This window comes from Urocitellus parryii, chromosome 11 (assembly GCF_045843805.1).
Source record: "Urocitellus parryii isolate mUroPar1 chromosome 11, mUroPar1.hap1, whole genome shotgun sequence".
Taxonomy (NCBI): domain Eukaryota; kingdom Metazoa; phylum Chordata; class Mammalia; order Rodentia; family Sciuridae; genus Urocitellus; species Urocitellus parryii.
In genome coordinates, this window is record NC_135541.1 from 72,608,563 (window position 1) to 72,630,631 (window position 22,069).

The window sequence follows — 22,069 nt, forward strand, 5'->3', positions numbered from 1 at the left end:
TTCCATTTACTTTTCAGAAGCATATGACAAAACAAAATGTCATAATTTTAGCTCAAAAAATTAATACAATTTAAATTTAGAGTTAACAAAACTTCAAAATTAAGTGTTTTTTTTTTTTTAAGAATAGAAATAGGGAAAGAATACTAAAGAAAGAAAAAGACTAGGGCAAAACCCCACATTGATATATTCCCAATATTAATAAATTAATTGGAAACTGACACCTTATCTATGTTCTTACCTTAAATGACAAGTCAATCTGATTTTTGATATTTTGAATAATAAAGGCCTCCACACCTGAGTGATTACTTGTATTCAATAAGCACCTTGAAAGCAAAAATTACAACGTATGAAATTATTCTGAACTACAACTAAATGATGATGAAAGTTTTGCAAATTCAAATGGGCCATGTTTTATTTCTAGGGATATAAAATCCATAGTGAAGGTAATAAGCAAGAGAGATCAAGCAATTACAAAGCCACTTGTAATAGTTACTGTTCTTACTAACTAGTAAACTCTATTTATAACTGGATATTTCCAAAATTATAAAGTTCTAGTGTTTTGAAATTATACATCTAGAGCTATTCTCAACTGTGAATAGTGGAGATTATTAAAATTGTAAAGTTCTAGCAGGAGTGTTTCAACCTCAGTTTAATCTTTTTAAAACCTATTTTAAGTTTGGAGTACTCCAATTAATTGAACTGAAGTATATATTATATATATGGATATATATGTATCCAAAATATTTGATAAACCTCTACTTGTCACAGATTAGACAATTATAATATGGCTTTTAATTAGAGTTGAATTATGTGTAAAACATACTGAAATAGTATATCCTATAATAATTACATAGTATTAACTTGACTTTTAATCAACCATAATACTTAACAATTAGCCATGCCTGATACATACCTAAATAAAGTATATTTGCCTTGTGAATCCAACTTGTTAATATACAGTTGAAGCATAGCTAAACTCTTTTTCCTCTAAAATGGAACAAATAAAATTGTTACATAAAATGAATAAAAATAAAATTATCAAAATTTCTTATTATAACTCATTAGTCCCCCAAATGTACATACCAATGTCTCAATGGGACAAAGTGTCATCACTTTGACTAAGCCCTGGAAATTTAAAAAAAAAAAAATTTAATTTTGATGTAAATAGGTTATAGTGACTGCAAACAAATACATTACCAATAGTGAATACTAAAAATTCAAAGAAGTGAGGGTAGATTTATAAGTAAAGTAAATTATTTTTTTTCCTTTCATTCCACTACTATTTCTATAAGGAAACTTAACTATAATTGATTTTGTAATTAACAGAATAAGATGTTACAAAGTGTGTTTTTAAAAGTGAATGATAAACCGGGCATGGTGTTGCAAGCCTATAATCTCAGTGGCTCAGGAGGCTGAGGCAGGAGGATTTTGAGCCTCAGCACAAGTGAGGTGCTAAAAGCAACTCAGTGAGACCCTGTTTCTAAATAAAATACAAAATAGGGATGGGGATGTGGCTCAGTGGTGAGTGCCCCCTAAGTTTAATCCCTGATAACCAACCCCCCAAAAAAGTAAATGGTAGTTTTCAAATATATCTATAGAGTGGCAAGAAAATGAAATCAAGCATGTAGAAGAAATGGAGTACAAGAAATGGAGTACATTGCAAGGCCCTGACTGATCTTAAGAAATAATTTAACTTGTTATTATTTAACTTGTTATAACTGATATATTCCATCTTAATATATTAACAAAAGTCATGATTTTCTATTTAAATGTTAAGAAATGTCTACAGCTAAGGACTTATTTGGATATTACAACCAACAAAGAGTACTAGGCAAAATAAATGCAAGGAGGGAAAAACAAAATGTTTTTCTAGTAGTGAGTCAGTAAATGCTTCAGATGCTTCAGAAAAGTTAAAGGAATTTCATTTTCAAGAACCCTATAGAAACAAAAAGTATTCAACAAGAAAGTTAATACATTTTCACTAGATGTTATGATATCAACTATGATAGCCACTAATAGATATTTAATTTCAAATTAATTTAAATTAAATTTAAAATTCCTGAGTCCCATTAGCCACATTTCAAGCATTCAATAAGGCTCTTGGCTTTTCTACTGTATGATACAGATAATTACATTTCCATCATTATAGAAGGTTCTATTGAATGGCAATACACTTGAGTTTTCAGAGGTAAAGAAAGTGGCAGAGGAGGAATTGGAGGAATCTTTACCTTACTAAAGTTTAGGAATGTAAGGAGTTATTTTCAAGTTACAGTATATGTTTTATTTACCTGAGGTACAGTAAGAAAACTCTTGATTTCTAAGTACTGGTAAAGTATACTGTTGTCTTCTAGTCTCAATAAACCATTCTCCAGCAGTTCCTACAGATTAAAATATATGCAAGGTGAAATCAATAGCTGTGTTGACAAGATTTGTATTTAAATTATAATGGAAGAGGTTAAGGATGTGGCTCAGTGGTAGAGTGCTAGGCCCTGAGTTCAATACCCAGCACCACCAAAACACAAACAAAAAAGTATACATTCACACACAAGTATCTCTGTGTGTGTGTGTGTATAAAACGAACAAATCTTACCAATCCTTTGGAGAAAACAGACTCTTCTGTTCTGAAAGAGAATATTAAAATTTGTCAATATGGTTTTATAAATTGTTTTCAAATGAATCTTTAAGAAAAACAAATGTATATCATTAAGGATAAATTTTGTTGAAGAATTAGTGAAAATTCTTCATCTCCTTTAATATCTCTTTTGATTTGGGTCCAAATCTGACCAAAACTACCTGCTCAGAGTCTATTTATTGATAGCAAATCAACAGATTTTCAATAGCAAGTGCTAAGAAATAAATTATAACTGATATATTCCAGTTGGCTGTTCTATAATTTTTTTCAATTATTTTTATACAAAAAAGAATTAAATATTCCTCTTGGGATAATACTTTTTAAATAATTAATCATTATTAACTAAATATTTAAGATCTTTGGAAAACCAATTTCAGGCTCCAGGTTCTTATTCTAGCCATGCAAGTAGTTAGAAGGGTTATGTTTTTGGTTAATGACTAAATTGTTTGGAAATATCAATACAGAACTTAAGCCAGACACAGTAGCACATGCCTATAATCCCAGTGACTTGGGCAGCTGAGGTAGGAGGATCATAAGTTCAAAGCCAGCCTCAGCAACTTAGTGATACCCTAAGCAACTTAGAGCCTGTCTCAAAATAAAAAAATAATAAGGGCTAGGGATGAAATTCAGTGGTTAACATCCCTGGGTTCAATCCTTGGTACCAAAAAATACAAAGATTCAAAACGATACATATTTTCATTGTATGAATAACAGAATCTACATGAAATAAATATAAAATCATTAGGGCTTATATAATACAGAAAATGTATAGAGTCTATAACTACTTGTGCCAGGAGACCCTTGAAATTCATGCCTTAGAGGCTAAGGCTTTGGACATTTGCCATATTACAAATCTTGCTTCACCTGGGAAGAGATGGAATTGATAAACTGTCACTAGTGTTAATAGAGGAGAGCATTGCAAGGCCCTGACTGATCTTAAGAAATAATTTAACTTGTTATAGGGAGAGAAACCATTTAGAGTTGTGCAAAATGCTTAAATTTTCTGTCTGTAGAAATTATGCATACCTGTTACCCTGTAATTTCTTCTTCCTTTTTTATAAAAAAAAGAAAGTCCTCTTTCTTAGCACCCCAAATGAGAAAAGGTGTAATTGATCTTAGCACCTCAAATGAGAAAAACTATAACTGAATATCACTGCCAATGATCAAAGTTAAAAACTGTGAGGTTAAGAAGTCTACTTCCTTTTGATATAGTTTACATTGCATCCATGAAGCAAAAAGATGAACTTCTGGTATTGACTGACCCTCCTTAGATGGAGAAACCTGCAGTGGGGTAAAAAATTACCATCTTTTGAAGTAAGGTTAAAAACCTTAGATAACTGGAAAATCCCTTATTAAGAAAAAGACTTAATAAATATTCACTTCACTGTTTTATAAAATAATGAATTAATTAGGGCCTTGTGAAGAGAAGGCCATCTCCCTGATCTTGACAAGGTTTATTTAAACACTACTATTTAATCCTGAGATACTATATAAATGATCTTACCTTTGCAAAAAGACTTCAATATGCCCCATATTAAACTGCAAAAGGTATGATGGGCTAAAATAGAAAAAAAAATGATGTATACACACATATTTATAAATTTTAATATACAGTTATAGGTTGAATAAAATATATTCTCCCTCAAAATTTATAGGTTGAATAAAATATATTCTCCCTCAAAAAGATATGTTGGAGTCATAACTTGTAGTACTCAGAATATGACCTTATTTGGGGTAAATCGAGGTCTTTGGGTAGGCCTGAATCCAATTATGACTGGTTTCTATTAAAAAGGGAAATTTGGACAGACATGTACACAGGGAGACTACCAAATGAACATGAAGGCAGAGAACAGGGTAACAGATCTATAAGCCAAAGAACACCAAAGACTGGGAGCAAACCACTAGAAGCTAGAGGCAGAGGCATGAACGAGGCTCTCCTTCACAGCCCTTGGAAAGAAACAACCTTCTGAGACACGTTAATCTCAGACTTCTAAGGTTCTAGAACTATAAGATAATACATTTCTGTTATTTTAAACATCTAGTTTGTGGTACTTTACTTTAGCAGCCTTAACAAATATGCATATTTCATAAGTTATTGTAATATGATAGAATATGATACTTAAAAGTAACCATGAGTAGTACCTAGCCACCTGCCCTGCTTATAGTTCTGGGAGGCACCAAAAGCTTCAAAACCAAGACCAGTTTAACACTTTTGACTCTTGTGCCCACCATTTCCTTATACAGATTTTAATATTCACCTCTTTTTATTTTAACATTTCATCTGGGCTAGGATTGTAGCTCAGTGTTGGAGCACTTTCCTAGTACCTGGCTTTAACATTATAGCCAGTATCATTTAGAATAAAAACAGCCTTTGTTTATACTTTATTTTAAATGTACTTGTATGTTAATATGTATATACTGGACATTAGATAAATGAGAGTTTGATACTTTTAGAATACATGAATAAACCAAATACTAACTCTTACCTTAAGACCATTGGAAGCTGATCAATACTGATGCCCTGAACAAATACTAGATATGCCAGAGAAGCCATAGAGTCTGCTAATTGTTTGTCTTCTTCTTCCTCAACTTCAAGGTAATCCCAAGTCCTCTTTTTCCTTCCATGATTAAAAATAATTTTGGGGAAAGGGTGTCCAATAGCTGATAAAAACCCCTGTGAAATAGGTTAAAAAAGGAAGCTATAGCAGGCAAGACTCGAAGATACCCTTTTATCCCATTTACACACACTGTATAATCTCCTCCTCTTGAGGATGGGTAGGTCCTGTAAGACTTGTTTTAACCAAGATAATATGGATGTCACTCCCATGATTAGGTCATATGTCAAAAATGAAAGGATTTTTGTAGACATGATTAAGGTTCCCTAATCAGTTGAGGTCTAGGCCTAGCCTCCCAGAGTCAGAAATTCTCCCTGCTGGCTTTAAAAAACTGAGCTACATATTACAGGAGTATCTATGGAGAGGGTTTTGTGGCAAGAGGACTACAGGTAACCTCTAGAGGCTGGAAAGCAGTCCCTGGCCAATGGCCAGCAAGAAATGGGGATCTCAATCCTACAGCTTTAATGAGATGAATTCTACCAAAAACCTGAGGAAACTTGGAAATTTATCTTTTCCCACTGAAGCTCCTGATAACAATGCAAGCCCAGCCAACAACTGGCCTACAACCTGAGAAGCTGAGCAGAAAATCCAAGCTGTAGATTCTTGACCCAAAAACAAAAACAAAAACAAAAAACAAAAAAACCTGATAATGTCTGTTGTTTTAAACTGCTAAGTTTGTGGGAATTTGTTACACAACAGTAGGAAATACAGAAGCCAACAACAAAATCATTTTACATAAGCATTTATATGGTTTCTAAATTAATTCATAATCATAATTAAAGGCACACACACAAATGAGTTGTCAATGATATGATTGCCAGATGAAGGGCTCTTTTTTTAAAAAAATATTTTTTAGTTGTAGGTGGACACAATACTTTTATTTCACTTGTTTATTTTTGTATATGGTGCTGAGGATCGAACCCAGGGTCTCGCACGTGTGAGGCAAGCGCTCCACTGCTGAGCCACAACCCCAGCCCTGAAGGGCTCTTTTTAAATTTTTTTTCAGTTGCTGATAGACATTTATTTTATTTATTTATATGTGATGCTGAAAATAGAACCCAGTGCCTCACACATGCCAGGCAAGTGCGCTACCACTGAGCCTCAGCCCTAGCAGCTCTTTTTTTAAAATAGTGTTTTTAGTTGTAGATGGACACAGTACCTTTATTTTATTTATTTACTTGTTTTTTTATGTGGTGCTAAGGATCGAACCCAGTGCCTGACAGATTGCTGGGTAAGCACTCTACCACTAAGCTATAACCCTAGCCCAGATGAAAGGCTCTTAAGTGAACAAAAGAAAATCATTTCACATTCTAATAACAATTAAGTGTTTTATACACAAAGACAGAAAGCAGAACAGTGGTTGCCATGCAATGAGGGAAAGAGAGAAGGAGAAGTCAGTGTGTACTTGGTAACGGTTTTGGGTGGGAAGATATAATCCTATCTACCTAAATACAAAGTGGTCCAGAAGAACACACATCAGTGCCAGCAAGGCTTGAGAAATCCATGCTAACATCTCAGGTCATATAAATTCTCAAGTCATAAAAGACACATCTTTGCATTAGAGTATAGGACCACAGCTTTAAAGCTTTATGCTCAAGAAACACAAAATCAGCTCTATGCTCTTAAAACTATTTCTAAGTCTAGTATCTGAAAAGCACTTGACCTTCAAAATCCATTAGAATTGATTGACTAGTTTCTTTCTTCTTTTTTTTAAGATGGAGTCTTACTATACTGCCCATGCCGGCATAGAATTTGGGGATTCTTCTGCCTCAATTTCCAGATTAGCTGGTGTTTTACAGGTGCATGCCACCATGCTTGGTTCACTGGAATTGATTTTGACTGTACTATTTACTGGCTATGTAACACTGGGTGAGTTACTTAACCTCTCTAAACTTCCACTTGCTTATGTAAGAAATAACATAATACCTATGTTAAATATTTACTGAGCATCTCCAAAACAAAGTTTAAGAAACTTAAGGTCACACAAAACTAACATACAGAAGTTAAAAGGGAATGAATGACAATAACAGTTAAAGCAGAATGAATACTGACCTTCTATATATTCCAAAATTCTATATATTTACTCTATTCACTCTTTTATTCAGTGCCAGGCACTGAGCCTAACATTGTAAAGAATTACAAAGCTAAATAAGACTTTGCCGGCCTTTGGGGAAATTAAAATCTGTCAATTCCAGATGGTTCCATTAGTCATTTCAGAACATAAAAAAGAACCATGAAGGGGCTGGGGATGTGGCTCAAGCGGTAGCGCGCTCGCCTGGCATGCGTGCGGCCCGGGTTCGATCCTCAGCACCACATACCAACAAAGATGTTGTGTCCGCCAAGAACTAAAAAATAAATATTAAAAAAATTCTCTCTCTCCCTCCTCTCTCACTCTTTCTTTAAAAAAAAAAAAAAAAAAAAAAGAACCATGAAAAATCATCTTCAGTCATAAGAGACTGTTATTTAGCTAACAGATGCTAAATATAGATTGCTGTACTGATTTTTCAAAGCCACACATTCTTGTTATAGCTACAAGATAAAAAGTTTATTACATTCAGATTCTCATTGTCTTTTTTGGGGGAGGGTACTGGGGATTGAATTCAGGGGCACTCAACCACTGAGCCATATCCCCAGGCCTATTTTGTATTTTATTTAGAGACAGGGTCTCACCGAATTGCTAAGGACCTCACCATTGCTGAGGCTGGCTTTGAACTAGCAATCCTCCTGTCTCAGCTTCCCAAGCCCGGTTTGTGCCACAAAGCCCGGTCTCACTTTTTTTTTTTTTTTTTTAGTTAAAGATGGACTTGATACCTTTATTTTATTTATTTTAATGTAATGCTGTGGATTGGACTCAGTGCCTCACATATTCTAGGTAAGCACTCTACCACTGAGCTACAACTGAGCCCCCAGTCTACCCTATGAGGAATATTCCTATATGGCAGCCTTTGGGACATTCATTCAGTTCTATACCAACAAAAAAAACTGTGCCCAAGTAAGGATTGCTGAGGTCAGTCAATGTAGTCACACCACACTTACCAGTACTTCTCCAGCAAACAACAAATGAAACATTTCATTTCCTACCTCATCTCACCTCTACTTCTTGACTGCTTTGTGTTTCCTCACTCCTGGCCCTTTCTATTTGAACTGCTCCTCCCTCTGAGATCTGAGGATTACTCTTCTATACCCTAAACCTCTTCATGGAACACTTGCTCTGCCTTATTGCATGAATTAAATTGATGTCATTTCTGGTGGGAAGAACTGCTCATTCTCTCACACCTTTTATACAACAGGGCCAGGAAGGCAGCCCTGGGAGACACAAATAGGTACGTTAGTATTATCTTGGCTCTTTCTGTACTCTTCAGCAAAAAATGTTTTCCTCTGATGCAGAAGCTGTACTGTCCTTTTCTCTGTCATGTGTTGACTTCCTGATCATTTACTCACATTCACTGAAGATTATGGCATTTGCTTACAATTTTTTCTCTATCCAATTCCTGTTATGATGCTGGGAAAGTTGAATGTTCATGTAGGTAACTCTTTATAAGAAGCCAACCTCATTTCTAAATACTAATCATCTTCCAAGTTCTAATCCATTTCAGCACCTAATCCTATTCTGAATCTCTGCTAACATTTGGAGTTGTTTCACACCAAATACCTTAAACTTCATGATCTCATTTTCTGACCAAACCCTCTTATTCTCTGTCTACCAGTCTGCTTTTCAGCCTAACTTCTCTAACCCAGTGATCCCTTCATTTTAACCTACTTATCCATCCACTTTTATTCTATCTCCTACTTCTTTCCCTAACCATCCTTGATCTGCACCCTGTAACTCCTTCATCTGCACCTATGCAGTAAAAGGTCAACTTAAAAATAACTACAATCCACCTTTTCTACGTAAACACCCAGGTAAGTGAGTACTACTATAGAAATCACACAAAAATACAGACTGTTACCCTTATAGTTGTGGTCTCCAACAACACTTGCATGGTTTTCTACCATCTCTTCGTCTCCCCTCAAGTACTCCAAACCTTTGACTGGTTTCCTGTAGCTTTTTATTCAATCCTCATTTCTATGCCCTCATTTTAAAATTTATTTATTCTTGTTTGTTATATATGAGAACTCATTTCAATTCATATTACACATATAAAGCACAATTTTTCATGTCTCTTGTTGTACACAAAGTAGAATCACACCATTCACGTCTTCATACATGTTCTTAGGGAAATGATGTCCATCTCATTCTACTGTCTTTACTACCCCCATGCCTCTTACCTTCCCCTTTGCCCTATCTAAAGTTCATTCATTCCTTCCATGCTCCCCCATCCATCCCCATTATGGATCAGCATCCTCATATCAGAAAAACATTCAGCATTTGGTTTTTCAGGATTGGCTAACTTCACTTAGCATAATATTCTCCAATACTATCCAATTACCAGCAAACACCATGATTTTATTCCCTTTTAATGCTGAGTAATATTCCAAATTGTGTATACAAACCACATTTTTTTTTTCTGTTTATCTACTGAAGGGCATCTAGGTTGGTTTCACAATTTAGCTATTGTGAATTGTGCTGCTATAAACATTGATGTGGCTGCCTCACTGCAGTATGCTGTTTTTAAGTCCTTTGGGTATAAACCAAGGAGTGGAATAGCTGGGTCAAATGGTAGTTCCATTCCCAGTTTTCCAAGAAATCTCCATACTGCTTTCCATATTGGCTGCACCTATTTGCAGTCCCACCAGCAATGTATGAGTGTACCCTTTTCCCTCACCAACACTTATTGGTCTGACTGGAGTGAGATGAAATGAATAGTTTTGATTTGCATTTCTCTAATTGCTAGAGATGTTGAACATTTTAAAATATATTTGTTGATTGTATATCCTCTTCTGAGAAGTGTCTGTTCAGGTCCTCGGCCCACTTATTGATTGGGTTATTTATTTATTTTTTTGGTGTTTAGCTTTTTGAGTTCTTCATATATCTTAAAAGATTAGTGCTCTATCTGATGTGTGCGAGGTAAAAATTTGCTCCCATTCTGTAGGCTATCTATTCACCTCACTGATTGTTTCTTTTGCTAAGAAGAAGCTTTTTAGTTTGAATCCATCCCATTTATTAATTCTTGATTTTAATTCTTGTGCTATAAAAGTCATATTAAGAAAGTCAAGGTCTAATCCAACATGATGGAGATTTGGGCCTACATTTTCCTCTATTAGGCACAGGGTCTCTGGTTTAATTCCTAGATTCTTGATTATGCCCTCATTCTTGAAGAGATCATCTCTTTCCCCTAGAAATTCAAGGCTAGAGAGTTTGATTTCCCTAAATTATAATATCCCATTTCTGCTACAAATTTCTTGACATACATATCCATTTTTATCTCCTCCTCTTCAAGCATCCTCTTATTCCTTGATCCTGTGCCCAGATGCCTGCTCTTGGGCCATGTCTTTTCAGTTATCCCAATAAACACCTCTCTTTTCTCCTCTGATGATTTGTACCTTATTTGTCTATAAACATGCTCAAACCTTCCCACCTCCTGTCACTTTGCTGCCATTGGCCCAAGTTTTCTAGCTAATGCCTCTTCCCTTCCTTATTCATTCAGACTCTTTTAAATAGTACATCTCCTTTTTCTTATTTTTTTTTATTCTTTTACTCATTCCACTCTGATTTTTGTCTTTAGCACTATACTCGAAAAACTGTTCTTGCTAAGATTATCAATGCAATCTTACTTTCTAATCCAATGGATGCTTTCCAACTCCTACAGGATTTCTCTGCTACATTTAATAGTATTGATTACTTTGTTCTTCCTGAAACCCCACTACCCCAGTTTCTGTGATATTTCTATCAATTTTCCTTTTGATCTCTTTGGTGGGTTCCTCTGAAGTGGTAATAGTCTTTAGGGTGTAGTTTCAAGCCCTTTTCTTAGGCTGAACTATATATATAATTTTTTTTGTGGGGGGAGGTGATCTCACCCACCTTTATTAAAACACTTCTCCTTAAAAACCTTTTTTTGGGTATTAGACACATTGACGATCCCCAACTTGAAAATTTTTAACTTTATGGTGTTGTGAAAGTGGCACACACTGAGTAGAAATCAAACATTGAATTTTGACCTTTTCCTAGGCTGGTGATATGCTGTATCATATTCTCCTGCAATGTTGGGCAGTGGCAGGGAGCCACAGCTCCTGATCAGTCATATAATTATGAAAGTAAACAAATGATACTCTATAGTATACTGTGTTGCTAAGCTATAATGTTCAGTAGGTCAGGTGTACTAAATACATTTTCAACTTAATATATTTTCAACTTTTGATGGGTTTATTGCTGTAAAACCCCACAGTAAGTCAAGAAGCAATTATATATTAAGAAATTAATGCTACCTGGATGCAGTGGTAAACACTTGTAATTCCAGCAACTTGGGAGGGTGAAGCAAGAGGATCACAAGTTTGAGGCCAGCCTCAGCAATTTAGCAAGACTCAGTTTCAAAGTAAAAACTAAACGGGACTGGGGATGTAGCTCATTGGTAAAGTGCCCCAGATTCAATCCCTACTACCAATATGTGTGTGTGTGTGTATACACATACATATGTATAAATCTTGTCAGGTGTCATATGTCTAGAACTTGCTATAAAATACTACAGCATGAAAACAGGGAGGATAGATGAAATAAAATTGGCAAAATGTCAAATTGCTAAAGCTCAGCGATTGGTACATGAGGATATAATGTTCTAATTCTAGTTTTCTAAACATTTTGAATTTCTATAGTTTTAAATCACAAGACACATGTTCTTGCTCTGTATTCTCTATCTCAGTTATTGGCACCCTCATATGTTCTGTAACCCTACAAAAAACTTCATTCATGACACCCCTTTTACTGTTCCACACAGGATCAGTGATCAAATTCTGCAAATATGATCTCAAAGTTCTCAAATCTGCCTGCTCCTCTTCTTCTTTACCATTATACACACTTAGGCTCTTATCATGTCTCTCAATTCTCAATGAATACCTGACGAGGCTTTCTACTTCCATCTTATCCCAGTTAAATTTATCTTCTATTAAAATGATGAATCCCAAAGAATTTCTTTGTATTATTCCCAGGTTTAATACCCTTTAACAGTTTCTAACTTTCACAGCCAACTTCTCAAAATAGAATATACCTACCATATATGGTGGTACTTACACTATATCCAGAACATTATACTGTAGTGCAGCATGGCAACAATGAAAAGGCCCCAGATTTCATATGCTCCTTAGAAAAATCCTTCATCACTCACAGCTTCTTCACTACTATCTTGAGCATCATCATTAACCATATTAAACTATGTACCCCTAGTTACATGAGTCACAAAGTTATTTCTCATCCTCAGAATGTAGTTTCCATAATTTTCTGGGATCCCCTCCTCCTCTGATTCCTTTTCTCAATTCTGCTCAAATTTCAGAAACCCTTAAATCATGGCTTCTGGATCTTACAATTATTGGCAAAATCAATTATTCTCTAAATGGTCTTCCTACCTATTTTCCAAATCTGGTTCTCTGCTGAAACTGTTTTCTCTACAACTCTCTTAAATGGTTGCTATTTTTTTTAATCCATACCCACTGTACAACTAGGCATGAAAGTATACCTGCTCTCCTTGTTGCCTCTAGACCATTCTTTTCCATCCTCTCTAAAATCCCTCAGCTTTAAAACTCCTTTCTTGTGACTTTACCTCTCCGGCTCCTTGTTGTAGTCATTAGACCTCAAGGTCACTTCTTTGACTGGCTTTTCAATACCACTTTTTTGGGGTGTTCTTTTTAGTTATACATGACAGTAGAATCCATTTTGATACAATTATAAAAGCATGGAATGTATGTTGTTCTAATTCAGATCCCAGTCCTCTCCTTTTCTCTTCCCCCACCTCCTTGTTCCTTCCTTCTATTGATCTTTTTGCCATTTACCCATAGTTCCCATAGCTGTATTTTTTAAATTAATTTCTTATGGATGTATATGATGATAAGATTCACTGTGGTTTATTCATATATGTACATAGGAAAGTTACATCTTTCCTTTTTTTTAATATTTATTTTTTAGTTGTAGTTGAACATAATACCTTTATTTCACTTATTTTATTTTTTTAATATTTTTTTTAGGTGTAGATGAACACAACACAATGCCTTTATTTTTATGTGGTGCTGAGAATTGAACCCGGGTCCCGCCCATGCTAGGCGAGCGCTCTACCTCTGAGCCACAATCCCAGCCCCCTTATTTTATTTTTTATGTGGTGCTGAGGATCAAACCCAGGGTCTCCTATGTGCAAGGTGAGCACTCTCCTGCTGAGCCACAACCCCAGCCCTCCACTCTTTCTTTTTCTGATCTCCCTCCTTTCTCTTCATTCCTTTTTCTACTCCACTGAATTTCTATTCTCTTATAATCAAAGATGTTCTAAGGTGAATCTTAGATATTTTATTTTTGTCTAGTCCAGTAATCTTGGCCTCTACCCTCTCCTTATTTTATTTTCCACATTTTTTATTGGTATATAATAGTTGTACATGATAATGGGATTTGTTGTTATATATTCACACATGCACACAATATAACAATATAAATTAGCCAAAATCATTCCTTTTTTATTTTTGGTACTAGAAATTGAACCCAGAGGTACTTTACTATTAAGATACATCCCATCCTTTTTTATTTTAAAACAGGGTCTCACTAAGTTGCTGAGGTTGGCTCTGAACTTGAGATCCTCCTACCTCAGCCTCCCTAGTCGTTGGAACTACAGGTGTGCACCACCACAACTGGCTCTAACCTCTCCTTTAGAAAACCCACTTTTATAGCCATACCCCAAACATTGTTATTAGTAACTACAACTTGTCCTTAATAATACTAATTTTAGGGCTGGGCTTATGGCTCAGTGGTGAACGACCACTTGTGTGGCCCGTGTGAGGCACTGGGTTCGATCCTCAACACCACATAAAAATAAATAAAAGTATTGTGTCTGTCTACAACTAAAAAATATTTTCTTAAAAATATTTTTTAGTTTTAGGCAGATACAATATCTTTATTTTATTTTTATGTGGTGCTGAGGATCGAACCCAGTGCCTCACACGCGTTAGGCGAGCACTCGACCACTTCAGACACAACCCCAGCCCCTAAAAAATATTTTTAAAAAATAATACTAATTCAAGTATCCTGTTCTTTAACTTTTTCCTTTTTTTACTTTAACTTTAACTTTTCAATTTACTCCAATTAGTAATTCCAACAATTGGTCATCCACATCACTATCTTCAACTAATACTGCATTCACTGTGCTCAATTTATGTCCTCACTTCCCTCTTACCCAGGAGTTAAATTCCATTGTAATTAAAGTGATCACTTTGCTCAACCCCTTGCCCTTCTCTTGCTTTGTAGAACTCACTAGTTCTCAAAACCCCAATCTAATTAAATCTAACTTTTCTCCAATGCTACACCTGCACAACCAAACATGACTGAAAAAAGCCACAGGGCCAATGATGGCTCTCTTGAAATTCATGACTATTAGATTTAAGTACACATTTTTCTATATTTCAAATCATTTCTCTGATACAGAATCTTTGCACAGCTTAAAATACTGTTGGACACATGAAGCCAAATTGTTTTACAATAAAACTTATTTCTGGAGCTACTCTGATAACATTTTTCATGACCTTTAAAAATGAGGAATTTGAGGAACACAGAAAACCATTTCAGAATTTCAAGTATGCAAAGATTTAGTTATAAGAATACTTATCACAGACTTAACTGTTAAAAAAAAGAAAGTTGGAATTGTTCATAATAATGAAAAACTGAAAATAATTTAAATGTGACTTCATGATTCAGATTAAATAAATATATTAAATCCACATCATATAATACTAAAGCCAATGGAAAAATAATATTAAGAGAAAAAATAGATCACAAAAATGTGTGTATGTGTGTGTGTGTATAAATATGTGTACATGGCACTGGGAATTAAACCCATTGAGCCACCACAGCCCTTTTTATTTTGAGTCTCTCTCTCTCTCTCTCTCTTTTTGAGTCTCTCTCTCTCTTTTTGAGTCAGTCTCTCTCTCTCTCTCTCTCTCTCTCTCCCTTCCTCCCTTTCTTTCTTTCTCTTTCCCTCCCTCCCTCCCTCCCTCCCTCCCTCCCTCCCTCCCTCTCCTTCCTTCCTTCCTTCCTTCCTTCCTTCCTGGTGCTGGGGATTGAACCCAGGGCCTATCCCCAGACCTCTTTTTTTAAAAAAAAATTAATTAATTTAATTATCTGTTCTAATTTGTTATCATGACAGCAGAATGCATTTCAATTCATAATACACAAATGGAACACAATTTTTCATTTCTCTGATTGTACACAAACTAGAGTCAACCATTCATGTCTTCATACGTGTACTAGGGAAATGATGTCCATCTCTTGTCTTGGCTAAGAAAGAATTACAGGCGTATGCTACCAAGCCTGGCAAATATGATAGTCTTTAAGAAATGTATATATTGAGGGAGATGTACAAGGACACAGGCAGCCAGGACAAGATATTGAGGATGTCCAGAGCAGGGAGCATGAAGACGGTCTTCTGATGAGGTCAACTTCCTGCTTGATAAAAGTGGTTTTGGACACAAGCAGGGGACCCAATCAGACAGATACTTTCACATTTGTGCTCCTAAGAGGGGGACCCAAGAGATAAACACGTGGATAGAGGAGGCACCAATCACTAATAGTGAGAAGACTGTGGGTGGGGGAGGAGACAAGGAAAGGAGGAAATTCCAGAGACCTTAAAAAGAACAAGCCAAAACTCCCCCACAGAGTCCCAGCTCTGGGGCCCTGTCTCTTCAGAGAAGTCTATCTCTGTATTTCTGTTGCTTTTGCAATAAAACTACTTCCTGCTTGCTATCTCTGTGTCCTGTTCTTCAATTCTTCACTGAATGGAGACAACGAATCCATCACCTCTAGACAGTAACAATATGTATGTACATTTTCTTATATAAGAATACATTTATGAGTATATAGGCAGAAAAATTCTGGAAGGCGTTAATAGTATTTGTCTTTCTGTAGTGAAATTATTACTGTTCTATTTTTCATCTTTTTTACTTACCTATATTCTACAAAACTATGTATTTCTTTATTAATAAATTATCAAGGACTAGGGTTGTGGCTCGGTCACCTGGGATGTGTGAGGTACTGGATTTGATCCTCAGCACCACATAAAAATAAAAAAACAAACAAACATAAAATTAAGGTATTTATTGTGTCCGTCTACAACTAAAAAATATATTTAAAAAATAATCAATTTACATACACACATATAGTATATGAGAACATAAAAGGATAACATTTAAGTTTATAGCACATTTTGTAGATTAAATTAGCTGTACTTACTATTATCTCAGATGCAAAACATCTAAAAGGATCACTTCCAGCTTCTTCAGATTGTTCAAGGAATTGTGCTGTCAGCAAAGGGCATTTCAAGCTTTTGAAACAACTAAGGCATGAGAAATAGGTTAATTAAGAAATCAACACTTGCCTAGTATAAAATGCCAATTCTTCATATTTAAGTTAGTTTTACATGAAAAGTAAAATAAGCACTGCTATGGTCTGAATGCTTATCCCCTCCAAATCTCATGTTGAAATGTAATTGCCATTCCAACATTATTAAGAGATAGGATCTTTGATAGGTGATTAGTCCAGGGCTCCACACTTAAGGGAGGAATTAGTGTTATTATAAAAGGGTAAATTCAGCCCCCCCGTGTCTCTCCACCCTTCTGAGAAGACACCTCAAGGCCTTCATCAGATGTTGGTGCCTTGATCTTCAATTTCCCAGCCTGCTGAACTCAGAGTCAGTGTATTTCTATTAACTATAAATTACCCAGTCTCAGATATTCTATTACAACAGCACAAATGGACTAAGCACCAATAATTCAATGCCTATAAAATGGCTGATGAATTATCTTATTAGTAATTGAGAGAACATGAAAAATACCTTGCTAGACCCAACATAGTGAAATTCATTTCTATGTATAGACTGTTCCAGTGGATTCTGAATGTTTGAGAACTAACCGGTGCTAGTCCAAGATGTTTTATTCATTAGTTCATGTTTTCATAAAGTTATATTTCTTTTACTTAGAAAATCAAATTTTATTCTGTGATTAAGCCTTTCTTATTTCCCTAAAATCTTTTCTTTCGTAAAGTAATGGGTTTCATAAGTGGTTAAAAAAATTTTTTTAATGTCCTAATCCGACAAAAATAGAAAGCTAACACTAGCTAAATTCTCCAAGATTAAAAAAAATGTTATTAGTCTATGTAAGTAAATAATCTAGTTTAGTGCTGTCCTATAAATATAATGCAAGCTCCATTTTTAAGATTTCTTAGTAGTCACATGAAAAATAATAGGAGAAATTAATTTTAATAATTTAACCAAATATGTCTAAAATATTTCAACACAAATCAATATAAAAAAAATCACTGAAGTATTATACTATGTTTTTAAAGAATATCAAATCTGGGGCTGGAGTTGTGGCTCAGTAGTAGAGCACAAGCCTAGCATGTGTGAGGCACTATGTTCGATCCCAAGCACCATATATAAATAAAACAAAGACCCATTGACAACTAAAAAAAAAAAAAAAAAAAAAAAAAAAAGGAGAATATCAAATCTTTGAAGTCCACAGGATATGTTATACTTAGAGCACATCTTAATTTGGACCAACTATATGTCAAGTATTTTGATAGCCACATTGAACACTGCATGTTTAGTCCATAGTAACCCCGAGTAGATACTATTGTGTGAATACTTTGTTGTTTTCATGGAGAGCTGAATGTCTAACTGTCTGCTGGTCCTTCTGCTGTTTTCACAGGGACAATAAAAACACAATTTCCTCACAGTGTAGATTCTTTGAGTTATATGTATCTACTTCTCCACTTTCATTATTCACTATACTACGATGAATAAAAGCAGCACATAAAAGAATATGAAATAAATTAAATGAATAGACTTGGTTTTATTTATTTATTTTATTTTTTGGTACTGGTAAATTGAACCCAGGGATACTTAACCACTGAGCTACGTCCATAGTACTTTTTATTTTTTGAGATAGGGTCTCACTAAATTGTATAGGGACTTGGTAAATTGTTCAGGTTATCTTTGAACTTGCAATCCTCCTGCCCCCTCCTCTTGAACCACTGGGATTACAGACATGCACCACAATGCCTATATTTTTTTAAAAAATATGAATGACTCATTAAATGTCATGTTATATCAGCTTAAGATATAACAGTTTAGTCTCTTAAAATTCAAATCTAAAACTAGATTTATAGTTGCATGACAAATATAAAATAACTTAACAAAGTAAATTTATTGTGAGCTGTTTTTTAAATATATACTTACAATTTCAGTAATTCATCCTTTAATTTTTCATTTTCCTTGTTTTCTTTGTCATTAATAACTTCTTCCACAAAAGGTTTAGTGAACTCTATTAAGGCCTTGCAACATTGACAAAGGCCATAGTCATCTGTTTGTATTTGTTCTTTTGAGTATGGAACAGGAAGAAGAGATAATTGACTCCAAAGGGTAGACAATGCTAACCCAACTGAATATGCCTTATTGTTTCGAAGTTTCTGGATCACTACAATAGAGACCAGGTTGTTACTTGAGATAGCCTCATCAAGTATGCTAAACAAAGGACAAGAAATTCAATATGTACAATTATAAATACTTTCTTTCCTCACATTTTAACAACTCTGACATCAAGATAAAATATCCTAAGCTTAATTGGGAGTGCTTTTTTTTCCCTTGGTGATACAGAAATTAATGAAGCATCTTAAAACTGATGCCATGAAATATTGTTTAGGTGTGTTTGTAACAGGTTACATACTTAAAACAGAAACACATTCTTTCCATGAGTGGTAAGCTATACAGTAGTGTACAAATGGGAGCTAGTATTTTTTTTCCCCAAGAAGATTGAGTGTTTTAAGTAGTATAAAACTCAGGAACATTCATTTTTAAATTGAATTTACTCTAATTTCTGATGCTAGGTCACTATCAGACTCTGAGATATACATATTTCCTAAAATGAAAAATAACCTCTTCTTATGGATAAATACTGTCTTGGTTGCTAAGAGCCATTACTTATCAATTCTACTATTCCACTTAGCTATGGAGTCTTATCATTCCATGTGCCTCCTAGTTTCACTCTTCAGTCATACCTTTGCTATTCTTAATCCCAACCTTCTAAAATAGAGGCTGAACAGCCTGCTTGATACTATTCTTAACCAAGATACAAAACTACCACAATACTGTCAGACTGAGTACTGCAGACATCAGAGTAACCCTTTAAATTTGCTTCAAAGGAAAATTCTAGATATAAACCACAGGTAAGATTAACCAGAAAGTTACAGGTTGTAATATAGCACATGAACAAATAGTATGACCTTCAACAAAGTGTTTACTGGGTAACACACAACAGCAAGATTCAAATTGGCATTTGCTTTTATTAGTGTAAGCAGAACACTCAATAATTTGTCATAAATTTTACTTTGGTGTAGCATTGACATTTGGGGGCAAACATCAAGGTACTTACACAAATAAAACAAGAACTACTTTGATAACAAAATGATAATTACCTGTTTGTAAAGGTTGAAGTAAAAGAAGAATAATTTGGGATATCTGTTTTCCAGAGGGCTCTTCAATCAGTTCAAGCAAACCCAACAATAATTCCTTTGGATTACATAACTATAAAAATATTCACAATTGAACCTGTTTAATACAAGTTGCATTTAAAGCCACATGATTACTATTTTAAAGAAAGCATATACTGAGAAAACACAATTATTTTTGCTTAACAGTAAAATGCTTCATACAATTAAAAAAGTAGTGAATCACCAGAGCTCAGGTTTCCTTTGAGCTTCAGTATGCTGCTTTAGATTGCTTGAGCTTCCCACATAGGAAGCTTGAGCTTCCTATTCCATGTTGCTGGGTATTTAGACTACCTTAGAGTTTCCTTTTTACTTCCTGGACAGATAAAATTTTGCATTGCTTTCTGAATGGCCATATTTTATCACCTTGATTGACTCGTTGTTTTTTTGTTTTGTTTTGTTTTAGTGGGGAGTGTTGTTTATGTTTTTGCAGTGTTATGAATCAAACCCAAGGCCTCACACATGCTAGGCAAGCACTCCTACCACTGAGCTATATCTCCAGCCTATTTGTCTTGTATTTTTTAAAAAACTCTCATAGTGGAGGGGTAAGACAAGATAATACAAATCGAAGAAATGATTTACAGTAGAAGGGGTAGAGAGAGAAAAGGGGAGGGGAGGGGAGGGGAGGGGGGATAGTAGAGAATAGGACAGACAACAGAATACATCAGACACTGGAAAGGCAATTTGTCAATCAATGGAAGGGTAACTGATGTGATACAGCAATCTGTATACGGGGTAAAATTGGGAGTTCATAACCCACTTGAATCAAACTGTGAAATATGATGTATTAAGAACTATGTAATGTTTTGAACGACCAACAATAAAAAAAAAAAGACAAAAAAAAAAAAACTCTCATAGTCTTCTTTTTCCAAATACATATTTGTATATACCTGCACTGATCTCCAAGTAGCTTCTTATAATGTCTTTTTTAACTCAGAATTTATTCTTTCTTAAAAGTTGTACACTGAGAGCTGGGATTGTGGCTCAGTGGTAGAGTGCTCACCTAGCGCGAGTAGGACCTGGGTTCAATCCTTAGCACCACATAAAAATAAAGGCATTGTGTTGTGTCCATCTATACCTAGGAAATAAATATTTTTTAAAAAAGCTGTACATTGACTTATAACTCAACTAGCCTTTTACCAATGGTCTCTAAAAATTGTGAGTCACAACTGATCTGTGTTCTACTTCCTATTCATACTTCTATTGTGATCACTTACAGTCTAGGTTTTTCATATTTTTAAGAGGATATGAGGGCTGGGATGGTGGCTCAGTGGTAGAGCACTTGCCTAGCATATGTGAGGCACTGGGTTTGATTTTCATCATCACATATAAATAAATAAAATAAAGGTCCATCAACAACAACAACAAAAAAGAGGATATGAAAGGAATTTCCATAGAGAAAAGAGCACTGATATTTGATTTTGTTTCAATATTGCAAAAAAAAAAAAAATCAATGTTGTCTTGCATTATTTCTGTAAAATACATCTATATAATAAGGGTACTTATTAAAATACAACTTCCTAGGAAATGGAACTGCCCATCCAATTAAGTTTGGGCTTCTCCTTCTCCACGCATGTATAATATGTGAATTATACCTTATTGTCATGTAATCTAAAAAGAGCAAACAACAACAAAAAGACTGGGCTTCTCTCCAGAATTTTCTTCTTATATATCTTGATGAACTAAAAATTTTCTTATCAAATAAGAATTAGACATTAAAAATAATAATAATACTGCTGTGTGTTTTGACAAAGAGAACCTGGTTATTAACATACCTTTACCAATAAATCCAGCATCAGAAAATAATCTTTTCTTTTATCATCTTTATCATTCCATAAAAGGCACCGAACAACAGGACCAACAAGATTCCAGCCCATAGTCTTAATGATGACCTAAAAAAAAAAAATTTTTCAGAGTAAAGCAAACACTGCCATCTACAGGATTCTCATAGTATGCTTTTCTAACTTGGCTTAGCTTAGAATTTACTTTGAAATAGGAAAAATGAGACAAGTGAGGCCCACAGCCAACTACTTCCTAGGGTTGGATGTCAACAGATATCAACATTTAAAAATAACTGTTAAGCTTTTCACTGAGATAAGGCAAAAGGGTCTTTACTTACTATCAGGGAACTTGGTTTTTCTCAGGATTTAAATAGTTCCTCTA

General features: G+C 34.8%; 1 protein-coding gene across 5 annotated transcripts in view; it reads right to left on the bottom strand.

The window, feature by feature from the left end:
* The window catches only part of Glmn (glomulin, FKBP associated protein), a 49,757-nt gene that overhangs the window by 14,331 nt on the left and 13,357 nt on the right, over positions 1-22,069 (bottom strand). For all 5 annotated transcript variants that reach the window (XM_026403090.2, XM_077791193.1, XM_077791195.1 and 2 more), the window contains 11 exons: positions 21,682-21,798; positions 19,835-19,943; positions 18,600-18,837; positions 16,598-16,700; positions 5,119-5,306; positions 4,137-4,190; positions 2,591-2,621; positions 2,289-2,378; positions 1,084-1,125; positions 914-987; positions 239-323 (listed from right to left, as the gene is read on the bottom strand). In XM_026403090.2, the coding sequence (XP_026258875.2) occupies positions 239-323; positions 914-987; positions 1,084-1,125; positions 2,289-2,378; positions 2,591-2,621; positions 4,137-4,190; positions 5,119-5,306; positions 16,598-16,700; positions 18,600-18,837; positions 19,835-19,943; positions 21,682-21,798 (1,131 nt within the window). The remainder of the gene's footprint in view (positions 1-238; positions 324-913; positions 988-1,083; positions 1,126-2,288; positions 2,379-2,590; positions 2,622-4,136; positions 4,191-5,118; positions 5,307-16,597; positions 16,701-18,599; positions 18,838-19,834; positions 19,944-21,681; positions 21,799-22,069) is intronic.